A 21,220-nucleotide genomic window follows, 5' to 3' on the forward strand; every position below is an offset into this window, starting at 1 on the left:
TGAAGCGTAGGAGATGCTTTATCCTCCCAGACAGTGTACCAAAAGGACAACATCTGAAACTTTTTAAATAGACGGGAACATATGAAGCTACCCCTGCTGCCACCACAATCGGTAAGACTTATACAGGGGTGAGCAAGAGTGGGTTTACAGTCGTTTGTATGGCAAAAGGCATGCATTGCTTTATTAATGCAAGAATGCCGTAAGTTAACTGCAAACCTCCTTTTGCCCACCCTGTATTAGGGGCATCCAGCCAGGATACAGAATCGCATTATTATGGCAAACTGAATATTACAAGAGCACTAATTTTGATGAGATTCAAACCTACAGTGCAAGGAGCTTCTCTGATTAACAAAGTTCACAATTATATCTGGAGGGCAAATATTTTCCTAACTGTAATACATGGAAAGGGGAAGATTGTTTCAATTACAGCTAGAAGAGATAGAGTACGGAAATCCGAAACTTGAACCACACATGAAATCCGTTGAAGTTTAGAGATGCTTTCTTTCCTCTGCAGTGACTGACCAAAGAGCAAATCTGCCCTTGAGCAAACAATTGCAAAAAGTTTAGCTAACAGTTGTAAAAAGTTGAGCCAGCCCCAGGCTCCACAGCATGGGGCTCTAAAATGACTTTACCCTGTTGACCGTGGCTTGGGGTTTAAATCGATCTGAAACTGCCTGGGCTAACAAAGATTATATATCAACAGCAAACTTTTAAAAAGAAAGCAAAAAACGTTACCTAGAATTCATAGGTAAATGCTATTAATGCATTTACTTAGCATGTGTCACATGCAAATTGAGCAATACGGAGATCCTTTTCTCATTCTATAACCTTTGAAAAGTAGCATTCTTTAGGAGCTAAGGAGGCCTCCTCTCTCCTCTGCTGCATCCTTTGGAAATCTGAGAGCTGCTCCCAGATGGGATGTTTCTAGAAGTAATATGGATCTCACTCTTCAACTCTCAGGTCAATTCCCATTTTGATCCTACACTCAAATTAGAGTTTCTATCTTTTAGCTGAGATTCGGTCTCTCCAGGGGGTAAGCAGGTTCATGAAATGCCCAAAATTTCACACCTCCTCCTAACTGCCTAAGATTGAATAAATTTTGTTAGAATCCTAGGCACTCTTTTGAGCACTTTAATTCAGCAGTCCTCTAAACAAACATCTAAGATAGATATGTAAATTTATTCCATTTTACAGATGTAGAAAGTGAAGGAAAGTGGTTAGAGCATGCAGCAAAAAACATCCAGACCAGTAGTCATGCTCAGGCCATTAGGTTCCAAAGTCTGTGTTCTTAAAGGTACATATGCCATATTTTCTCTGAGTGTCCTCTGCTTAAAGATAAAATGAGCACAAACGGTTACTAACTCAACTAAAATATTTTCTAAATTACTCTTTTTGAACCTTGGCAATTTTGATTTTGCCTAGAAAAAAATGTGCATATCTCCCAAATAAAAAGTTCTCCTTAACTCACACCCTGAAAGTCCTGTGTGCCTCCTTTAATAGAAATATTCAAAATCTCCATTTCCTGGTAGGGCAATGGGTGTATTTAAATGACAATACTGGGGCCCCCATCAAAATGAATGACCAAAGCGTCAGGAATGGAATTTGCTCTACTTCCTGGTGCAGGTGCGGGTGCAGATGCAAGTATAGGAGCAGCTAGGGAAGGTCAAGGTCCGCTCAGATCTCTGGCCTCCCTCTCTAGCAGCGGCCCACGACTCTGGACAACCCACTGCGCTGAAGCAGCAGAGAGAAGGCTGATGAGAGCCGGGGAAGCAGCAGCAGCAGTTGATAAGCATCTGCATGTCTCAGAAACAGGAATCTGCAGCCAAACGACCAGCGGCTCTGCATACAAATGCTCACGCTGTGAACGCACATTCACACACACGGTCCTCTCTGTGGAGCGCCCCCCAACTTCCTGATCTTGTTTGCAGAAACAGAGTAAGTGACTGTGAGCCTCCGGAGAGCAAATGTGCTCTCTCCTCCGCCAGACTTGTTTACCCTGATTACTCAACTTTTGGGAAATTCCATCTGGTGGAATATTACTATCATTGTGGCAAACTTTTGCGTAATTCCTTTTTGGTAGGCTTCAAGATTTTCGTGTGTAGCGTCAAGGGTGTGGAAAAATGACTGATGCCTGTATTGACTCAGGCAAGGTCTAAAGTGGACCAACAGATTACATGAGGCAGACTGTGCTCAGACTTGCCAGGAAGACACGGGGGTATGATCAGTTATAAAATAGCCCCCGTCCACCTGTTAATCATTAGATGTGGAGCTGCGAAAAGATAACCACTCCCTGCAGAGTCATAAAAGTCACCTGTGCGCCCAAAGCAAAGGGACAATACCTGGCTTACTTGCCAGCATACCCAGGGCCTGACACCACAATGACGCGTAACACTCTCAAAGATCTGTGGAGTGTGAGAACAAATGAAGGGACGTGACCCTTATCAGAATCATTCTCTCAGTCTCGCCAACGAGGCAAACCAACTCAAATAGCAAGGGCATTTTTTAATCTCTTCGTTAAAATATTCGAAAAGAAAAGCTATATGCACAACTTGCCATATATCATCACAGTCCATAAAGCATATGTTGAAAATTTTTCAGTGAAAATATTTTCTAATCACATAGTCATCATTAACATATCTGGTTAAAATACAAAAGCTATTTTTGTAGCATTATAGAGTAAAAATTATGTACATAGGAAATACATATATGGGAAAATGAATTTGGGGGGGTTATGTTTTATGGTACATAATAGTTACTCCCTACTCACAAGAACTTTACTCCTTTCTCACACCACTTTTCCCACAACTCAGATATGTAAAAAACTTAGCTATACAGTGTAGTATAACTTAGAGACAAATATACAAAGCATCTCTTGTTTTTTCATTTCCATTCTTTAGCATATACTGTGTCTTCAACAATATTTTTATTATTAAAATGTATATTCCCACAAAAATATTTACATTTTTATGGTAGTCTCCAAATATTTTTAGAAGTATTTTCACATATATTATTCATTTTACCTTTAAAAGTGTCCTACTGAGTAACTACAGAAGAGATTAAAATCACTTTCATTGCAATATATCCATTTTCGGGATAAGGATATTAAGGGTAAAGCAGAAAGGAATTACTTCCAACTCACAGAGGGAGCAAGTGACAGCTAAGACTGGGACAGTGGTACAGCAAGCCCAATGCTCTGTACATGAAAATGGCTTCATACATAGATCTCCAAAGCCCTTTGCTCTCTGACGCTGCCATTCCCTTCACTGTGTATGTTTCCTAAGTATTTAAGTATGCGTTTAGATAAAGAAGCAATAATGAGTCAACACCAGATATCATTCTGCATCAACCTGCCAGGATGTTAAGACAAATTATTACAAACTTCGTCATTCAGAAGTCTCAGTTATCACACCTGATAAGACTACATAACACGAGGTTTTAAATAAGTCATAGAGAAAGTAGGCCATACACAGGGGAAAATAATAACTTATTAATTTCTTTAAGATAACACACAGGTGTGTGAAAAGAAATCTCCAGCAACAGAAGGAAGCAGGCGAAGCCAATAAGCCTTTTCTCCAGGATCACAGTCTTTTCCCACAATGTGCCAGGCCAGCTGCTCTGGCCAGAGAAGGGCCGGGCCTTGGCAGCCCTGGAAGCGCCTGGGAGGAAACTGCCCTCAACTGGCACAGCCGCCTTCGGGCTTTTGGGCCTCGGTCACACCCAGCTTCTGGCCACTAGCACAGACGTGCCTCTGACACAGGCCCCATAACTCGTTCCTTCTGAAGGGGGCTGGGCCTGCAGCTGCTGCTTCCCTCCATTTTATCCATTCTTCAGTATCCACTGACAGCCACTCTCTCCCACATCCCATGTTGTTCGGAGATTCATGATAAAGTGAGGCAGGAGACAGAGGTGCGAAGATCAAACTGAGAAACAAGTTCACCTCTACCTCCTGAATGTTTCAAAATCAGTTTCCAAAGTGAAGAGTTACATGGGTTTTATTTCTATGTCAATTAGCATTATCACAGCATAGCTTACCCTCTGACTTCTATTAAAAATAAATGTATACATGCAAACATCTATTTGTGCACATATGTATAAGTAAACCCTTGCGGGGTACCTGAAAACCAAGCAGTTACCTAAGATGGTCTTTTACAGACATTAATTATCATCACCTCATATTTGGATTACTGTTCTAATCAAAGCCAATCATTAAGTCAGGATTGCATTTGGAAACATTGTTTTAGAACATCAGAATACAAACCAAAATAATTAAAGAAGACCTTAAATAATAATTACCTATGTAAATTATCATTAAGCAAAAACAATGTGTATGTTGTAACAACAGCAACCTATAAATCAAAATCTTAAATTTGACCTCAAGTTCTTCCAAGCTGTATGACTTCGGGGAAATTACATCAAATGGAGGGATACTAATTTATAAGGTCCCTCAGCACTCGAAGTTCTGTCAATTTTTAATGTTGGACTTATCCAATAGGGAAGCAATGAAAATAATAAAATGTGTACTTTAAAGCAGGGTTTAAAGGGAAAACCAAAAAAGAAACACTCCCCAAGTTATGAAAGCTTAACTGTAATGCCCACAACCTGCCATGTACAGTTTGCCTCTTGCCTCTTCCTCCTCCGCTGGCTTCCCCTTGGAGACTAAGGCTGAGGCCCCCATGTCTCCGTGATGTTACCACGCCGTGGTCCAGAGCTGGGAACGCTCTGATGCAACTGTCTTTTCCCCGCCACCTCCTTCCTCCTCCTCAGAAAGATTAAACATACACACACAGGTGGCACCACCCTCTTTATCTGCTTTTACTGCTCACACGTTATTTAACAACCAGACTCTAGTTTGGTTGCCTTCCCACAACCCAGTCCCCTCGATGTTGATAACTGATGGTTTGGTCCAGTCCCACGCCCCGCTACCTCTCCTTGCCTCTCAGTCCATGTGGCCTGGGTGAGGACCAACAGCCGAACCCAGAATCCTAGGAAACCAAGCCAATCAGCACATTCGCTTTCCCTCAGGACACATGATTCACGACATCCATCTGATCACAGTGAACCTCGGGACCCTTTCAGGTGCAAGCAGCACCTAAGTTCATGTTTTCCTATTGGACTAGAACCTGAGATCTTGCAGCATGGGCGCCGTGGAACCTGCCTGGCCCTAAGAACAAAGCTCCTGGATGACCTGAGAACTAAGTTGAGCAGGCAAAGAACATATACCAAAGGAATTATGTGAACTCCTAAGTCAAGCTCCACCTTAACTGTCAGTGGAAGAGACAATAAATTTCCCTTTTGTTGCAATCAGTCTGGGTTGCATTTTTCTGCCAACATGTAACCCCAAAAAATGTATAATTGCTACACATGTATATATATTCAATAATGGACTTGGCTCCACTAGTTCAACACACTGTCACCAGAGGCACGTTATTACTTAACCTCTCTTGGCCTCAGTTTGCAAAATGAAGATGGGAATTTAAAATTATGTAAAAACATTGATCGTAAGACCTGGCGGTCACAGGCACTCAGGAAATGGCAGCTTCTATCGTTTTTGCGATTACTTTAGGGCAATGTCTCCTCTTCCACATGTCATCGTCATCGGCAGCCGTCCGTCTCGAGAGACGATGGCGTAGCTTCCACATGTAAGAGAATAAATAAACCTAATTATTGCTGAAAATAATAAAAGTAGAACCAATAAAAAAGGCAAGTTCTAGAACTGAAAGTAAAATTAGAAAAAATAATAAGTCAAAGCCTTCAGACGCTAAAGCTCTTGAAAATGAGTGGAGAGAGATGAGTGGAAGTACCTCTCTGAGTTTCTCTCCATCACTAAGTTCTCTAACACTGATGTGTCTACAATGAAACCTCTTTTTATAAATTCCAGCGTCTAACATAGGTAAATGTAACAACCCTTGATGTGTAGTTTATTCATTAACCCAGAGCTATTGTTTTTGCGTTTTAAATAATACAGGTTAAGGAGACTTTCATTTACAGTATCAAACGTGTAGAGAATTCTGCTGTGTAATACCCCAAACTCCAGCTCCCAATATCACAATACAACCAGCTATAGTGGGTTAATGTTAATTAATACTTCTTGTTTTTCATTAGTCTCTGCCATAACTATGTCATTATGCTGGTATTTTCTGAATCGCCAGTGAATGGCAAAAACAAATATAGCAGTTGTGATTTAATCAGAGACTTCACTGTTGAAACAACCAGCAAAAGTGACACATTTAGAATAGTAAATGGTAACAAAACACACTTACAGGCTCATTAATAGGAAGGCAATTAGATCTTCTGGGAGAATTCATTTTCTGAAAGAATGTTAAAGCAAGCTATAAAATGCAAGTGAAATTGTGTTTTGACATGAATAGTATGCACTGTCTATTACATCATAATTTTTCCCTTGAGAAAACTGACAAGAATCTCTGTTCTTAAATATGAGCACAAAAGGTAGCGAAAAGAACACCAGTGATAGTTAATGTATTCTACCTAACTCCCATTCACTATATTAGACTGCTCTAACAATGAGCTCCTTATTACAAAGATCCTTAAATTACCCGTAGAATAAAATGAAAAATATAAGAAACTGCTGCTACTAATAATGTCAGAGGGAATACTATGTCCTGTATCAACATATCAATAGAATATGGTTAGCATATATTATGTTTGGTTCCTCAGATATGTTTACCTTTAAATATTCTTATAAGACAGGTTTATAACCAAAACTATATTTAGCCTTCTTTTTATTTTCTTATATAAATATTTCTTTCAAAATTGTCTAAGTATTCTTTTAAAACCTGGATGGTATTATTGTTTTCATGTGTCTAGGGTGTTAAATTATAATTAAGTAAATACTGATCAGAAATATAATTCCAGGGAAATTTGTTTCATGTTGAAATTAATCCTTTCAAAATGCTCTTACAATTCTACAGTAAAGTGCATGTAGCAATTATTTTCAAGCTGAGCTTTTCTGTCCTGGAGCAGTGTTTCTCAAAATTAAATGTTCAAGCAAATCACCTGGAGATTTTATTAAAATGCAGAGTCTGAGTCGGCTCTGACAGGTAATCACAAGACCATCACAAGTTACCAGGTGATGTGGATAATGCTGGTCCATGAAACACACAATTCAAGTAGCAAAATTCTGTGGCACCTTGCAATTGAGGGATCCAATGACCATGAAGGAATGAATCAGCTCTCACCCCCTTGGTGGACAGTGAGGGGCTGAGATACGCTTCCTCTCCACTCTTGAATTTGCTGACTGACCTAAGGCAAATTACATCAAAGGGCTGTGACCAGTCTGCCACTTCTGCAGCTGCTAAGTTACCAACCCCGTCAAACAAGGATTAGGGGTATTTCTGTAGCTGGTCAGCTGCTGCCCTGGACAGTTTGGAGAATCAGCCTACAATCAGCTGGTTAAGGAGCAGGCTGCCTTGGGAAGGGTTTATATAAATAGATATCCATCTGGAAGAACATTTATTATATTTTCATTAAAACTATAGCATAGTACAATATATTGCACACTATATAGTTAATTTACTTTCCAGTTCAGTTTTTTAATCTATGAATAGAGAAAATAATTATCTATGTTTTATTATATTTCAAGAATGTAAGCATAGGGGCTTGACCCCATCTCTAGATGTCCTTAACTTTCTTATAACCTAAACCTTTGGACAACGAAGTTCTATCACTGTTGAGGGGTGTGTGTGTGTGTGTGTGTGTGTGTGTGTGTGTGTGTGTGTAAATATGTATTTACATCTTACAGCTTCCCTGACAATAAACTCAACTAGACGCTAGTTTATTTGGCTTTATTTCTGCATTCCACTTATTAAAATAATTTCTAGAATGACATCTATAGAAGGTTTCAGCCAGCACTGCCCTGCTCATCATTTTTATTAACAGAGTTCTACAATCTTATAAAGTGGAAACATGGATTATTTCGTGAAGGACTACTTAATTTGCTTCTAAAACAATTGCAAGTGACAAAATAAGCCACTTGTAATTTTTATGGATTATCCACACATAGAGGAGAATGCCAAGTAGTCAGCCAGAGTTAAGTGCGAAAATGGCAGCGTTCCACAACAGGATCAATGCGATCCTTACGTCCAAACCTGATGTTTTCCCAGAACCTCAGGATTCTGACAAACCTCACAAAACTAAGTTTTTCTTAGTCATGTAAGTTGTTTTATTACTAGAATATTAACTACGAATCAGAAGAATTCCCACCAGAATACCACAGGAAAGTAAACATACCTCTCACAACAGAATCTTTATGGGGAATTATGTTTTTTTAAGAACACTTTTCATAAAATATTGCTACTAAGATGGAGTCTGAAGTTTGTAAACTATCTATCTCCAGAGTCTGCATTGGTATCAAACATTCAAACATAATCTTTAAAAAGTTTTTCAAACTGTGGCTGTATGTAACTTATCTCATGTATCTCAAAATATCAGGCAATATGGCACTCAAAATTTCTATTCCCATTTACAAAACAGAACTTCGAGTTTCTCTTCCATTCAGAGATAGACAAGCAAAGGCAAATAAATCTTTTGTGACCTTAAAAGATTATCTCATGGATGTACAAGTTTGTTTTTGGCTCCAATTGAAATAAAAATGATCCTGATTGATGTTCTTACTTATTTTGTCATAAAATACCAGTTTAAAACATATCATGACTTGATAAAATACCATTATGCAGTAAACTATGACAAATAGCATGAGTTTTGATGAAGAAACAAGTAAAAGCAATTATAACCTTTCTAGGCAAAGAGAAACACCATTTGATAGAGGCACACAAACCAAATACGTATGATCAAAGGGTAGAGCCTGAGAGGAATATACACAGGGAAGTTTTTAGAAATGAATGTGTCTGGACAAAGGTCAAGGATGATTCCAATAAATAAATGAAAATAGGGTTTTTCCCTCTTTAGAAATAAATAAAAATCAAACACACACACAGGCACACACACTCCCAGTATTCTTTGTTTCTTCTTTAAGAACGACCTGAGAACCTTCTTGATTTTTCCTACTCTCAATCTTTCTGAATTCCCAACTCCCTGCCCTGCATAAGGAGTAAGTAGGGGAAATGGGAACAGCACAGGGCAGATGAGAACAGCCTTTTCTGTGCCTCTGAGAAGCGAATGCATATTTAACATAACGTACAGTTTTTTATACAATCTTGAGCAGACCCAGAACAATGTACGTAAAAAGTATTAGAAGGCAACAACACAGTTTCTCTACAAAAGGCTATATTACATGAATTTAAAAATCTAAGGCTATAAAAATGGGTAGTGAACCATCAGTGATAGAAATATAAGATTTGGTAGGAGGACTGGTGCTTGCTGTGGGTAGTGGTTGAGTCCTATTTTCAGTTTTCAGAACACCCAGCACTAGGGGATATTTGGTGAAAACACAAAGGCTGTGGTTGTACGCACATGCGTGTGGGGCATTGTGCTGCTAGAGAGGAGTGGGAAGGAGTGTGGGGGAGAGGGGGAGGGGCAGAAGGCTTAGTTTATTTTTCAAATACACACTTATGAATACAAAGCAAAGAGCTGTCAGCAGCACTCATGCCAAAGCCCAAGTGCAGCCAGAGCTGCCTCTTCTCATCTGGGTAGGCTAGACACAAGATGACATCTTGCAATCTAGGAAAATCAGCAGAGTAGCATGTAAAGGACACTAGGGAAACAAAAAACAGTCCTGGAAATATCCATTTGCACATCATTACTAGTGATTAGAATTTGGAGTTTTAATGAATTGAGGGATTGATGGATTCTGGCCAATCAAAACCAGAAAAACAAACCTGAAAATAAGCTATCTCTGATGTAATGTTCGAGAAGGAAATAAGTATAAGAAAAAGTAACCTCTCATACAAAGACACCAAGGAGTCAGACCCTAGGAAAGTGGCACTGCTTGGTGGCAGGGTGCTAGGGAGTCAAGTGAGTGCCACTTACAGTGTGATGTGCCAGGAACTATATTCAAAGCAGGATCTTGAGCTGCACTCCCAGGCTCACATCATACTAGAGACAATAGTCCCTCTCTAGGTCATTGATAAGACTGCATCTAAAAAGCTGCATAGTTTTCTCTACACTGAGATGAAAAAGCTGAAAAACCAAGAGTTAGCTGAACAAACAGCTAAAGAAAATGACTTAAAATATATTTCTCGTATAGCTAGAATACTAGGGATGTTAATAATGATTCGTCCACAGATTTAGCTCAAGTAAAGATTTACATGAGGTAAGTAAAAAATAAAATAAAAGGATAGGTTCTCTCACTGTGCTGATAAAATTATGGTCTGACTATTCTAGGATGTTAATGTTTAATAATGAATAAAATAAATGACTGGCCGACAGGTAGACAGGCACAAATAACCCTGAACAGCCCAGCCTGTACTCACGAGGAGATAGTGCAGGAGTAAGTGAAGACAGAAGTCAAGGCACTTAGCTACCTTAATGTATGATGATTATACCCTCGACAGCTGCATAATGCTTTACTATTTAGTGTCAGATCACATAAATTATTTTATATGATTCTCATCTAAACCATTTGGCAAGGTCAGGATGGGTATTATTATCCCCATTTTACAGATGAGAAAGTTGAGTTTCTCAGTTTCTTCTTCTGTGACTGATTTTGTCAGCCATCTATGTCCTACTACAGAAAACGTTCTTATACTGTGATGTCCAGATAACAGCTACACAACCCAGTGAATAAACTTCAGTACAGCTTTGTGCTGCTACACCTCAGTTTCACTGGTGTCATTTTAAGTGAGAGAGTAAACTAAAATTTTAGAATATAAACTAATATTTATAAGAAGTTCTAGGCTGAAAGAGACTCACCACATAACATTTTTACACTTTAAAAGCTAAGACAAAAGTCACAATAATCAAAATATTCTTAGTTTTGTGGTTATACAAAGTAGACTGGATGAGGACCTACATCAAAGATCCAACAATCCTTGGTTTTTCAAAACTTGCTTTTGAAGCTCACTATATTATGAATCACATGATCATATCTAAAAGGGGTAAATTGACCTCAGCAGGTGTGATTTAATAGGTTACTTTAAAATTCTGAACACATACTTGTTTTAGAATTTAAAGCACTTTTATTAAATTTCTCTCAGGAATAAAAGTTCATTGGAAAAAATATACTGTAAGAAAATCAGCAAGGAAGAACACACCCAATCTCTAAATCTGTCTTTGGAACAAATCTGACTGCCAAAAAAGCTGATGACAAAAGAACACCAAATGGCTCAGGAGAACCAGAAAATGGACATTTTTACAAAACAAACTTTTAACTTATGAAGAAAGTCAGATCCACACCTGACTTTACACTGTGGGAATAAACAGCATTCATTTCTGGGCATAAATCCCAAATGGCAAAATTTTGAGATATAATCCTGGGAAAAGTGCATATTAAGATTGCACATTCTTTTACTTAAATGTAATATAAAAGTCAAATGTTTTTGCTTTGTCACTAAAGAAAAGCCAGGCATATTTAGTCAAATTAATTGAACTGTATATCCAAGAACACAATTCTTCATTAGAGACAGCTTAACTCCAGGGATCAGAAAAGCTCATCTCCACATTCTGCTGGAGGAAATTTAATATTTATTCGCTCATTAAAGTATAAATAAGATTTGAAAAGAGAAAAAAGAAAGGTTTCTTTACTGCTGAAAATATACCCATCAGCTGTTGAGACATTAACAGTTCCAACTCTTGGATACATGTAAGTTTAATCATGCAACTGGTAGAATTCAAACTTTCAATTAAGAAACTACATGCTTTTCAAGCATAGGCTCTGTGCAGTGATAAAACACTGTGAAGAAATCAATACTCACTCCAACTTGCCTGCATAGAATGACTTACATCAAGCACAGTTCCAATACTAATAGGCATTATATGTCACAGATGCATGCAGTAATGCTTACTCCAGATAGAATCAAATTAAGCCGTCAGATCATTCTTTGCATAGACCTGTTGTCCTTTGCACACATCACCGATATATACAGCTTTTCCTCTACACGCTGCTTTTTATAATCTGCCTTAGTGAACGACACAAGCTACCACCTGAATCCGCTAACTCCTTTTATAGTTCTAAAGAGGGGGGAGGGGGAGGAAGGGAAATAAGCATTACTCCGGATCACAACAATTTCAGTTTATTTCCTGGAAACGCGGCAGCCAAAACAACGAGAGAAACTGACATGTGCAAAGTTAAGTTCGTTCTCCGCGTCCTTCGGCCTCAGCCAGGAGCGCGGCTGTTGCTTCCCCGGTCTTCTCCAGCACCGCTCGGCCACCTCTGCGTCTCCATCTGAACGGCGAACCAAAGCAGCAGATGCCTCGGCAGCTAAGCTGAGCTGGGTGGATTGGCCAGAAAAGTTGTTAGAATCCGCGGGAGGCAGACAAGCGCCTGGGAGCCGGCTCCCCAGCGTCCACCTGGTGAAACTCCAGAGCCCCCAGAGGAGAGAACGGAAGAAGCAACCAAGGGGAAGGTTAACAAAATTGGAAAAAAAACACAGGACGGGACCGGGAGAGAACGGATTTCAAGGACTTCATTTAAGTGGCTTTACCTAGAACCCAAAGGGATAACAGGCGAGATAGCGCTACCTCCTCCCTTGGGGCTCTCCTGGCGGACGGCAGTCGTTTGCAGCCCGCATCACCCAGACTGGCTCCGGGAGTAGCTGCGTTCCCACACCGGGGTGAGGCTTCCCGGACCCGGCTCCCAGCCCTCGCTGCCTAGGAGCGCTTGGTTTGGATCTTTTGAATCCGATTTCAAAACATGAAACCTACACACGGAACCCAGTCCACTCGGTGCCCTAACCCGCAGGGCAAAGCCAGGCGCAGCCCAAAGCTGTGGGAGGAGAAAGGGACTGTGGGAGGGACGGGGAAGTAGTTAGACAATAGTCCGGGGAGGTTATTCCCGGGACAAAAAGCACCTGGCAAAGCGCGCCGAGGTCAGTCCCTTAGAGTCTCCACGTTTCTGACAATGGCTTCCCGGGGAAATATTTTTGAACACTCTAGTGACAGAGAGCAACAACCTTGCACCACGAGCAACAGAGTCGCCGTCCCCGGAGTCGTAACTACTTTTTCTTTCTCTCTTCCCCAGTTCCGACCAGCCTGCGCTGGGCACCGAGGCTACCACTTCCCCAAGAAAAGCAATGTCTCGTTCACTCCCGCACAGCCCAGCCAGCCTGTGCCCGGAGCTAGCCTCAAAGAGGAACAATGGGTCGCAACGACAAAAGTTACCTGCCTCAAGTGGCGCCCAGCCTGGGACCCTGCGTCCCACCTGGCACAAACTCTGGGGACACCTCTCCCTCTGCCCTGCCCCCCACCGCCGGCCGCGAAAGCTTCCTCTCAATCCTAGCCCCCGGCCCTGGCGAGAAGCCACTCCACCCCTCGTGAGCCCAGGAGCGGGAGAAGCCGTCCGGGACACTTACCTGCGGAGAACTGGCCTTGGGCCGACCCCAGCAGAGGCCAAGGGGAGAGGAGCAAGAATGCCAGAAAAGCAGGCAGCGCCGCTGCCGCTGCCGCTGTATCCATGTCGACTTTGGGAGAAGTTTCAAGCTGCTTTGCAAAGAGCTGCCCGGAGGATCGCAGAAAAATCCACGACTGAGATGCCGGCCGGGCCTCGCGGGGTGAACGTGGGAAGTCCACAGTCGCCCGCCGGCACTTTTCCCTTCTTAGCGGTCGCCAAACTACCTCTGGGGCGCCAGCGTCGCTCGCGTCGCCGATCGGCCGCGGCGGCAGCTCTCCATGGCTCGGCGGAGGCTGCTCCTGTTAGCCAAGAGTTACTTTGCTCGGGGAGGGACGGGGGCGGAGCCGGGGGTGACGTCGCCCCGCGGGCTCCGGGCGCTTCGCAGGAATGCGGGCTCGGGCGCGGCGCCGCTGCCGCCGCCGCCTCCTGCCGGAGAGACGCGCGCTAGCCCCGGCCGCGCGCCCCGTGTCCCGCGCAGCCTTTGTTCACTGCCGGGGCTCGCAGCTCGCCACCACTCCGGGGGAGCGCGGGCGGGAAAAGGGACCCGGCGCCATTCGCTGCCCTTTTCCAGAAACCGGAGTTTGAGATGCGAGAGTTTGGTAAGCAATGTAGCCAGACCACTGAGGACAAGCGCAGACACACCCCCGCTGCTCGAGCAGAGGTGCGCTGGGGTTAGGTCCCCAGGCGGGGAGGTCCGACCCGAGCAGCTGCGGGTAGCAAGAAGGGGGAATGTAGAAGCGCCCCGATGAAACATCCACCTGTATCGATAACTCACTGCTTCTTATTCGTGAAATAAGGAATAAGACACCCCTCCTCCACTGAAAACTTATTGTTCCGTAGTCACATAAAAATAAAACTTGAGCCAAAATAAACGTCCGGTAACTTTCCAGTGTGAACAGCTGGCTTGTCTCCTTCCTGGTTTATTTGTCATTTGCCGAGTATTTGGATTTACTCTCTGCTTCACTGACTTTGCGTGTTGTTCTGAAACCTTCCGGCCTCTTTCCACTTCTTCCCTCAGGAAGAACCTGAGAACTGCATCAGGGCTTCCTATCCTTTCCTTTCACATAGGTCTGCGGGACTAGAAGGGTGTTTTGTTTTGTTTGTAATATCTAATAGCTATTTAAGACGTAAGTGTTTAGCAAAAGGACTTCACACCGACGATGGAAACAGCAACGAACGATTTCATCTGGAGGAAAATAATGCTATACGCCTGTTGTGACAGTGAAGTATTTTACTTTTGCTACTTCTCCAGCAGTGGTTTCACCATATGCCACAGTACTTGCTTCTGAAAAGACTGTATGATGCATTCTTTACCCATTTTTGTAAAATAGCAAATAAAATAATTGTGGTCACAACTGAATAAACAATTTCTATTCAGAATATTGTCATATATACAATTCCTAAAACAATCTATTGATTGAGATCTGTCAGTTACTCAAACATTGTATCTATAACCTTTGTAAATTGACACAATGTAATATTCAATTTAATATAACATAATTTACCAAGACACGTATTGCTTTATTCAGGATTATGATAAAACTGAAAAAATATACAAAACATATATATGTATATATGTATATACATATATATATACATATATATCAGAAAGACTCTTTAAAAACAGTAAGAATAGAAGCTTTATTAAACATAATTTGGAGTCTTATAGCTGGCTCATTACCACACTAACTAGCCAGATACTTGCCAATTCAATTCAGCATAGTTAAGTTCATTCTTTCTTAAGATGCACCACAAAATTTTAAAAAATTCATTAGCCTATAACTTTTAGCACATCACTGTTCTTATTTCTTTGATTGAGGAACATTCCTAAATCTTAGATGACCAAAAACTAAAAAATATAACAAAACTGAAGGACATATATTTTCTTTTTGAAGAACTTAGCAGAACTTTTTAAAGTCATCAATATGCTTCAGAAAAAGTCATCTATATACTAATTAATCTGTTCTATAATTGAAAGATTAAGTTCATGATTTGGTAGATATGTTTGGTTAAACATACAAAAAGCTTGTTTAAAAATTGACATACAGCCCTTACTAGGTAGATCAGTTGGGTAGAGCATCATCCCCATATGCCAAGGTTGCCCCTTTGATCCCCAGTCAGGGCACATACAAGAATCAACCAATGAACGCATCAATAAGGGAAACAACAAATCAACTTTTCCTTCTCTCTTTCTCTTTCTCTTTCTCTCTCTCTCTCTCTCTCTCTCTCTCTCTCTCTCTCTCTCTCATCCTTCCTCCCTCCCTCCTTTCCCCTTTCTCAAATCAATAAATAAAGCAACTGATTAAATTTTAAAAGTTGATGTGTTAGGGCAAAGTGCACACAGTTCTTACCTCACCCTTTCTTTGGGTCAACTGATAGATGAGTTATTTCACTTTCACTATCCTACAAGTAATGACAGTAACAGGTAATATTTATAGAGTTCTTACAATGTGCTAAGTACTGACCTCAGATTCACAATGTATCTTGAGACATGTAGATATATAATGTTTCCTTGAGTTTGGACAACAATTCCATGACGTTTTTTAACAATTATTACTTCAGTTTGACAAATGAGGAAACAAAGTTACAGATTAAGTAATTTGCCCAACAGCACACATATGGATGAGAAGTAAAGGGGAAGAAACAAAGAGGGACACGGAAATTCTCAAAAGGAATCAGCAAACTAACAAGGATATCTTAAAACTGAAAATCAAACAAATGCAATAAAACTCTTAGACAAGTAAATCAGTCTTGTTGTCCTTAGTTGTCACTAGTGCTAGCCATAATAATTAACGCTGGCCTGAGTGGATTAAGATTATAATCATTTGAGTAGAGAGTATGCATGTCTTGCACATATTACCTGGCAAATATTAGGAACTTACTAAGTCTTTGTTTATTGGAAAGAATAAATTATTCGATCAATCAATAGAAATATAAATTGAGTATAACAAAAATAATTGTCAACATATATTTAAAAATGACTACAATGTTCATATTCCTGTAAGGAAATAATCCACAATGTGAAGAGTGCTATAAACACAATGATATAATTTACAAGAAAAGCGGAAATGATATAAAACAGGCAGATTCATGAGCATTATCTGAATATCTCACAGCCACTAGAAATGGAGGTTATTAGGAAAGAGTAAGTTGCCATGTGGGAAAATGCTTATGAGAAAATGTTAGGTAAAAAAATTCAAAAAACAGTAGAAAGTTTCAGTTAGGGAAGGTGAAAAAGTTCTGGACATGGATGGGTGGTGATGGTTGCACAACAATGAGAGTGTATTTAATGTCACTGCACTGTATACTTAAAAATGGTTAAAATGGTAATTTTTAGCTCTGACTGGGTGGCTCAGTTGGTTGGAGCATCATCCTGTACACTAAAAGCTTGTGGGTTCAGTACCCAATCAGGGCAAGTACAAGTACGGGAGGCAACTGATCAATGTTTCTCTCTCATATCAATGTTCCTCTGTTTATCTATATCTGTCTACCTCTTCCTTTCCCTCTCTTTATAAAAGCAACAGGAAAAAAAAATGTCCTGGGTGAGGATTTCTTTTTAAAGGTAATTTTTGTTATGCATATTTTACTAGAAAAATAATAACTAGAAGTCAAAAGTCAACATGTGCCATGAGAGTGAAGAGAATAAGACTGAAAAAAGGAACCCTTTAAACCATGATATTGATATAATTATTAATAAATGTAGACTAATAAAATTTTATAACTGTGCTTTAGTTTCCTACTGTTTTTGATATATTATTACAGTATTTTTTTAAAGAGGACTTGTATTCTGATTACCGATTTATCACATAGTAACTCCAGTCAAGAATTTAGATCTGCATTTGTCAACATGGTTTCTGTAGAATCCCATTCTATCAAAATTTAGTGAGTGTAACTGCAAAATAGAGTCTACATATCAAATAAGCGTGGAGAACTCTGAATTAGACAAAATTAAACAGATTCCTTAACTATAGCAGGCTTCTTTACTAGAGGACTTTTCCATGGTTATCAATATGGCATTGTATTTTGTGAATAAGTTGGAAAAGGGGGAAATGCATTCTTTCTCAGTTTTGTACTACAGAATTCTTTTAGAGAAAAGTATTTCTCAAGACTGGTGTTCTTCTAGGGAACAGAATTTAGGAAGTACTGCTTCAAGTAACATTTAATATCTGTGTTTCAATTTCTTACATATGAAAAATGAGGCCAGTTAATCAAATTTTCCAAAACATTAAATGAAATATATATATATATATATATATATATATTTAATAATATAAGAAACGGAGAAGCCAAAGAACATATATGCATGACCCTAGGACATGAACTAAGGGGGGATTGCTAGAGGGAAGGGGAGTACTGGGTGTAGGGAGGCATAATCAATAAAAGATACTTAAAATAAATGAATTATATATTTTAATATATATTTTTCCTATAGATATAAATTTACTTACAGGTACAAATATGAAAACACCTGGGTCATAATAATTCCTGAGTAAATATTCTTTTCCTTTATTGTTTCACTGAAGGATTATGTACAAACCTATACCCAGCAGAGGCAAAGTTTTATTCACCCAGTGACTGACCATGAGTGTACCCACAGCATATATTTATCCGTAGCTTGTTAATAACTAATCACTTGTATTATGATTTCCAGTTTGTAATGCCTGTTCGCCCACAGGATCTCAATCTATACTCACTGCAACTCTGTGACGTAGGCAGGTAGTGTTATTAATTTCACTTAACTGATGAAAAAAACAAAAGCTTAGAGAGATTAAAATACTTGGCCAAGGTTATACCACTGGTCAATAAAGAGCTGTCCCTCTGTCCTGCATATTCTGATTCTGAATCTCATTTTCCCCCAATTCCCCTAATGCCTATGTACTTAATTCTCATATCTTAAAAAGTTTCATTTGCATTAGGTGTCAAAATCCTCAATGCCAATCTATCAGACAGAGCCTCTTGAGTGGGTGGGTAGAAATGAGCTTCTATTTTCTCTTTGAAAGGAGGAAAAGAGAAGAAGAAAAATAAAAGCACTTTCTTGCAGTAATTATGTTGTATGGGTATGCACGTTTTTAGTAAAGTCAGTCCTTCGGGGAGGGAGGGACAGGGAATTTCTGACAGCAGAGCCCTTGAGCAGAATAGGGACTTACAGAAAAGAGAGGGGTGAAAAAGTGCCTCTTAAACCTTTGAAAGCTGTTGTTCCAGATGAGTGTTTGAATCATCCACTGTAGGGCAAAGCCCAGTTGCTCCCTGGAGTAGTGCTGGGACCTGGCCAGTTACTACTTAGATCTTGACACAAGAACATCTAGGAACAAGTGGAATAGTGATGGCAGTGTGCCCAAGTCTCTAAGAAAATTCTCCTCCCTATAATTTTTTTAGGTAATTTTGGGTCAAATGGAAAGAAGTGTATTGTACGTGAAACCAGAGTTATTTTGTAAGTCCCCTGAACCTCTTAAAATATCCATAACGGGATTAATTCAGAAACACTAGTCAAGAAAATGCATACTCCAAAGGTCTTATCCAGGGAAGAAAAAAAAAAAAATGTGAGCAGCTTGAGAGCTCAGTGTTGCCAATTTGGAAGAGCAGTTTGCCTACAGCTGGATATAATTAACAAGCATGGGTCAAAAAGGAAGCCAATCATAAAAGTGTAAATTGGATTGAGATGGAGGAATCGACAGTGACAGTCTCTTCCAGAGCTGGTATATTCTGGCTTCAGAGTCTCTCCCCATTTTCAAAAAGCCTGGTCTAATGATGTTAATAAAAGACTGAACTCCAATGGAAATGTTTGGTCTTCATGGTACCCTCGTATGTGTTTTATAAATTAACTTTTCTGGGACACTATATAATGCTATATTCATCCTTTATATTACTGACTAATTTCCATGCCCCCCCCAAAGTTAATTGCCCCCCTCCTAGTTCACTATAGAAAAAACAGTTATAAAAACATTAGTTATGTAGCATCTCATTGATCCTGTTTGAATTCTTTTTGTCTGGATGGACAAATTACCCTGAAATTTGTTTTTTGTTTGTTTTGTTTTTATTATTTTAGCAAAAACCAGAAAAGGGAATAACTCTTAAAACTAATTAAATACATCATGTATTCAGTAATACATTTTGCAGGGTTAAGAGCTCATATGCAAAGTTGCAGCATGAGGAAGACAAACACAGCTGAATGTGAAATTGCCTAATGATTATGCTCTTTCCTTCCTCCCACTCACTTCTGAAAGGAGTTGGGGACTGGCTTCACATACGGAACCCTGTGGATCTTGCCATCTTTCTTTTCTGCTTATTCTGGTCTTGCGATAAAATAAAATAGAATTCTGAACTCAAACCTAAACTCTGTAGGTTTTTCTAATCCTTCAAATGCTCTCCAACAAAATCCTTCCCTTTACACTGTTGGTGTTGCCACAGCATTCATAACTAGGGGGAGTCTGACAAGAAAATGAGCCATTAAAACCTACACACAAACATAGGGGCTCATTTCAGTCATGAAGTCCTCTTTAACCAAAGCAAAGAATTCATTTTGTCATTTGTAAGCATTTATTAAGTGTACAACACAGTGCTAGTTACTCTATGGGGGACACGAGAATTAGTAGTTTACATTTAGCAGACAAAAAACAAGAGACAACAAACGAGTGTGTGTGTGTGTGTGTGTGCGTGTGTGTGTGTGTGTGTGTGTGATCTTAAATGTAAAAGCAAAGTATTAAGTCATGGTGAAGAGCTGTTGGAATGAAAAATTTTAGGGGGAGTAACCAGTTTTTAGCTGCATTTTAAAGTGGTGGTTGTGACTGGCAGAAAAGAAAAGGTTGAGGTGTAAACTTCTGGAGCTTGACCTTCTTACTTGAACAGGCTTTCTGTGAAGTAATTTGCTCTTGATAACTGACTATAATGTGCTTCTCATTGACTGTGATACCTGCCTATCCTGGAAACGAGTTCTCATTTTATTGTTGAATGTTTTTCAATCACCCGAGAAGATTTGTTGAAAACCTCATAAAATACAGATTTCTTGTAAGATCAGTTTATATGCTTTTAAAGCTTCATGACTGCCTAACCTAAATAAACTCAGGGAAGAGTTCACTAAGAAATAGCCATATGAGCGCAGTAGACTACTAAAATAAAGTACAATTTCTTTGGGGCCCTAATGAAATAGTCAATTAGCTCTTTTACTTGTTGACAACTACAGCAGATAGAAACTAATGGTCCACAGATCTCAGCAGAAAGTCAAAGGATGACAAGCTACAATAGTCTGGGGGAAAGAATCAGAAACTCAGTTGGCCAAAACCTAGTTTTATTTAAGCTTCTGCATCGTGTAAACTGGCCACTTACCTAATTTATATAAACTTTAGAGAAGTGTGGTGAACAATGTGAATGTATGTAAGAAGTAATATTAGCTGATTTGGAAAAAAAATCTTTAATAGGCAGAATAATGACAACCTAAGCCCCACCCCACCCCAAATTCATATCTATGGAAACTATGAACATGTAAATATGTTTCCTAAGCTGGCAAAAGAGACTTTGAGGATGGGCTTAAGTTTAGGATTTTGATGCAACAAGATTGTCCCCAAATATCTGTGTAGGCTCAATGTAATCCACGAGGTCTTTGTGAGAGAGGCAATAGATACACAAATTGGAAAGAAAGAAGTAAAATTGGAGAGCACTTCCGAGTGTCCCCAAACAAGGCCCCAAACTCCATGAAGACAGACACACCTTTGTTCAGGACCTTGCCCTATGTCTCTTTATCTGGCTGTTGGTTGACCTGAT

At 39.8% G+C, this 21,220-nt stretch overlaps 1 protein-coding gene across 2 annotated transcripts in view; it reads right to left on the reverse strand.

Annotated features, from left to right (window-relative positions):
- PTPRK (protein tyrosine phosphatase receptor type K) overlaps nucleotides 1-13,773 on the reverse strand; it is a 495,428-nt gene extending 481,655 nt beyond the window's left edge. For both annotated transcript variants that reach the window (XM_090279830.1, XM_090279829.1), the window contains exon 1: nucleotides 13,425-13,773. In XM_090279830.1, coding sequence (XP_090135956.1) covers nucleotides 13,425-13,527 — 103 coding nt within the window. In that variant the 5' untranslated portion in view covers nucleotides 13,528-13,773. The remainder of the gene's footprint in view (nucleotides 1-13,424) is intronic.
- Nucleotides 13,774-21,220: the final 7,447 nt, after the last annotated feature.

Source organism: Furipterus horrens, unplaced genomic scaffold (assembly GCF_987537825.1).
Source record: "Furipterus horrens unplaced genomic scaffold, mFurHor1.1.pri manual_scaffold_6, whole genome shotgun sequence".
Classification (NCBI taxonomy): Eukaryota; Metazoa; Chordata; class Mammalia; order Chiroptera; family Furipteridae; genus Furipterus; species Furipterus horrens.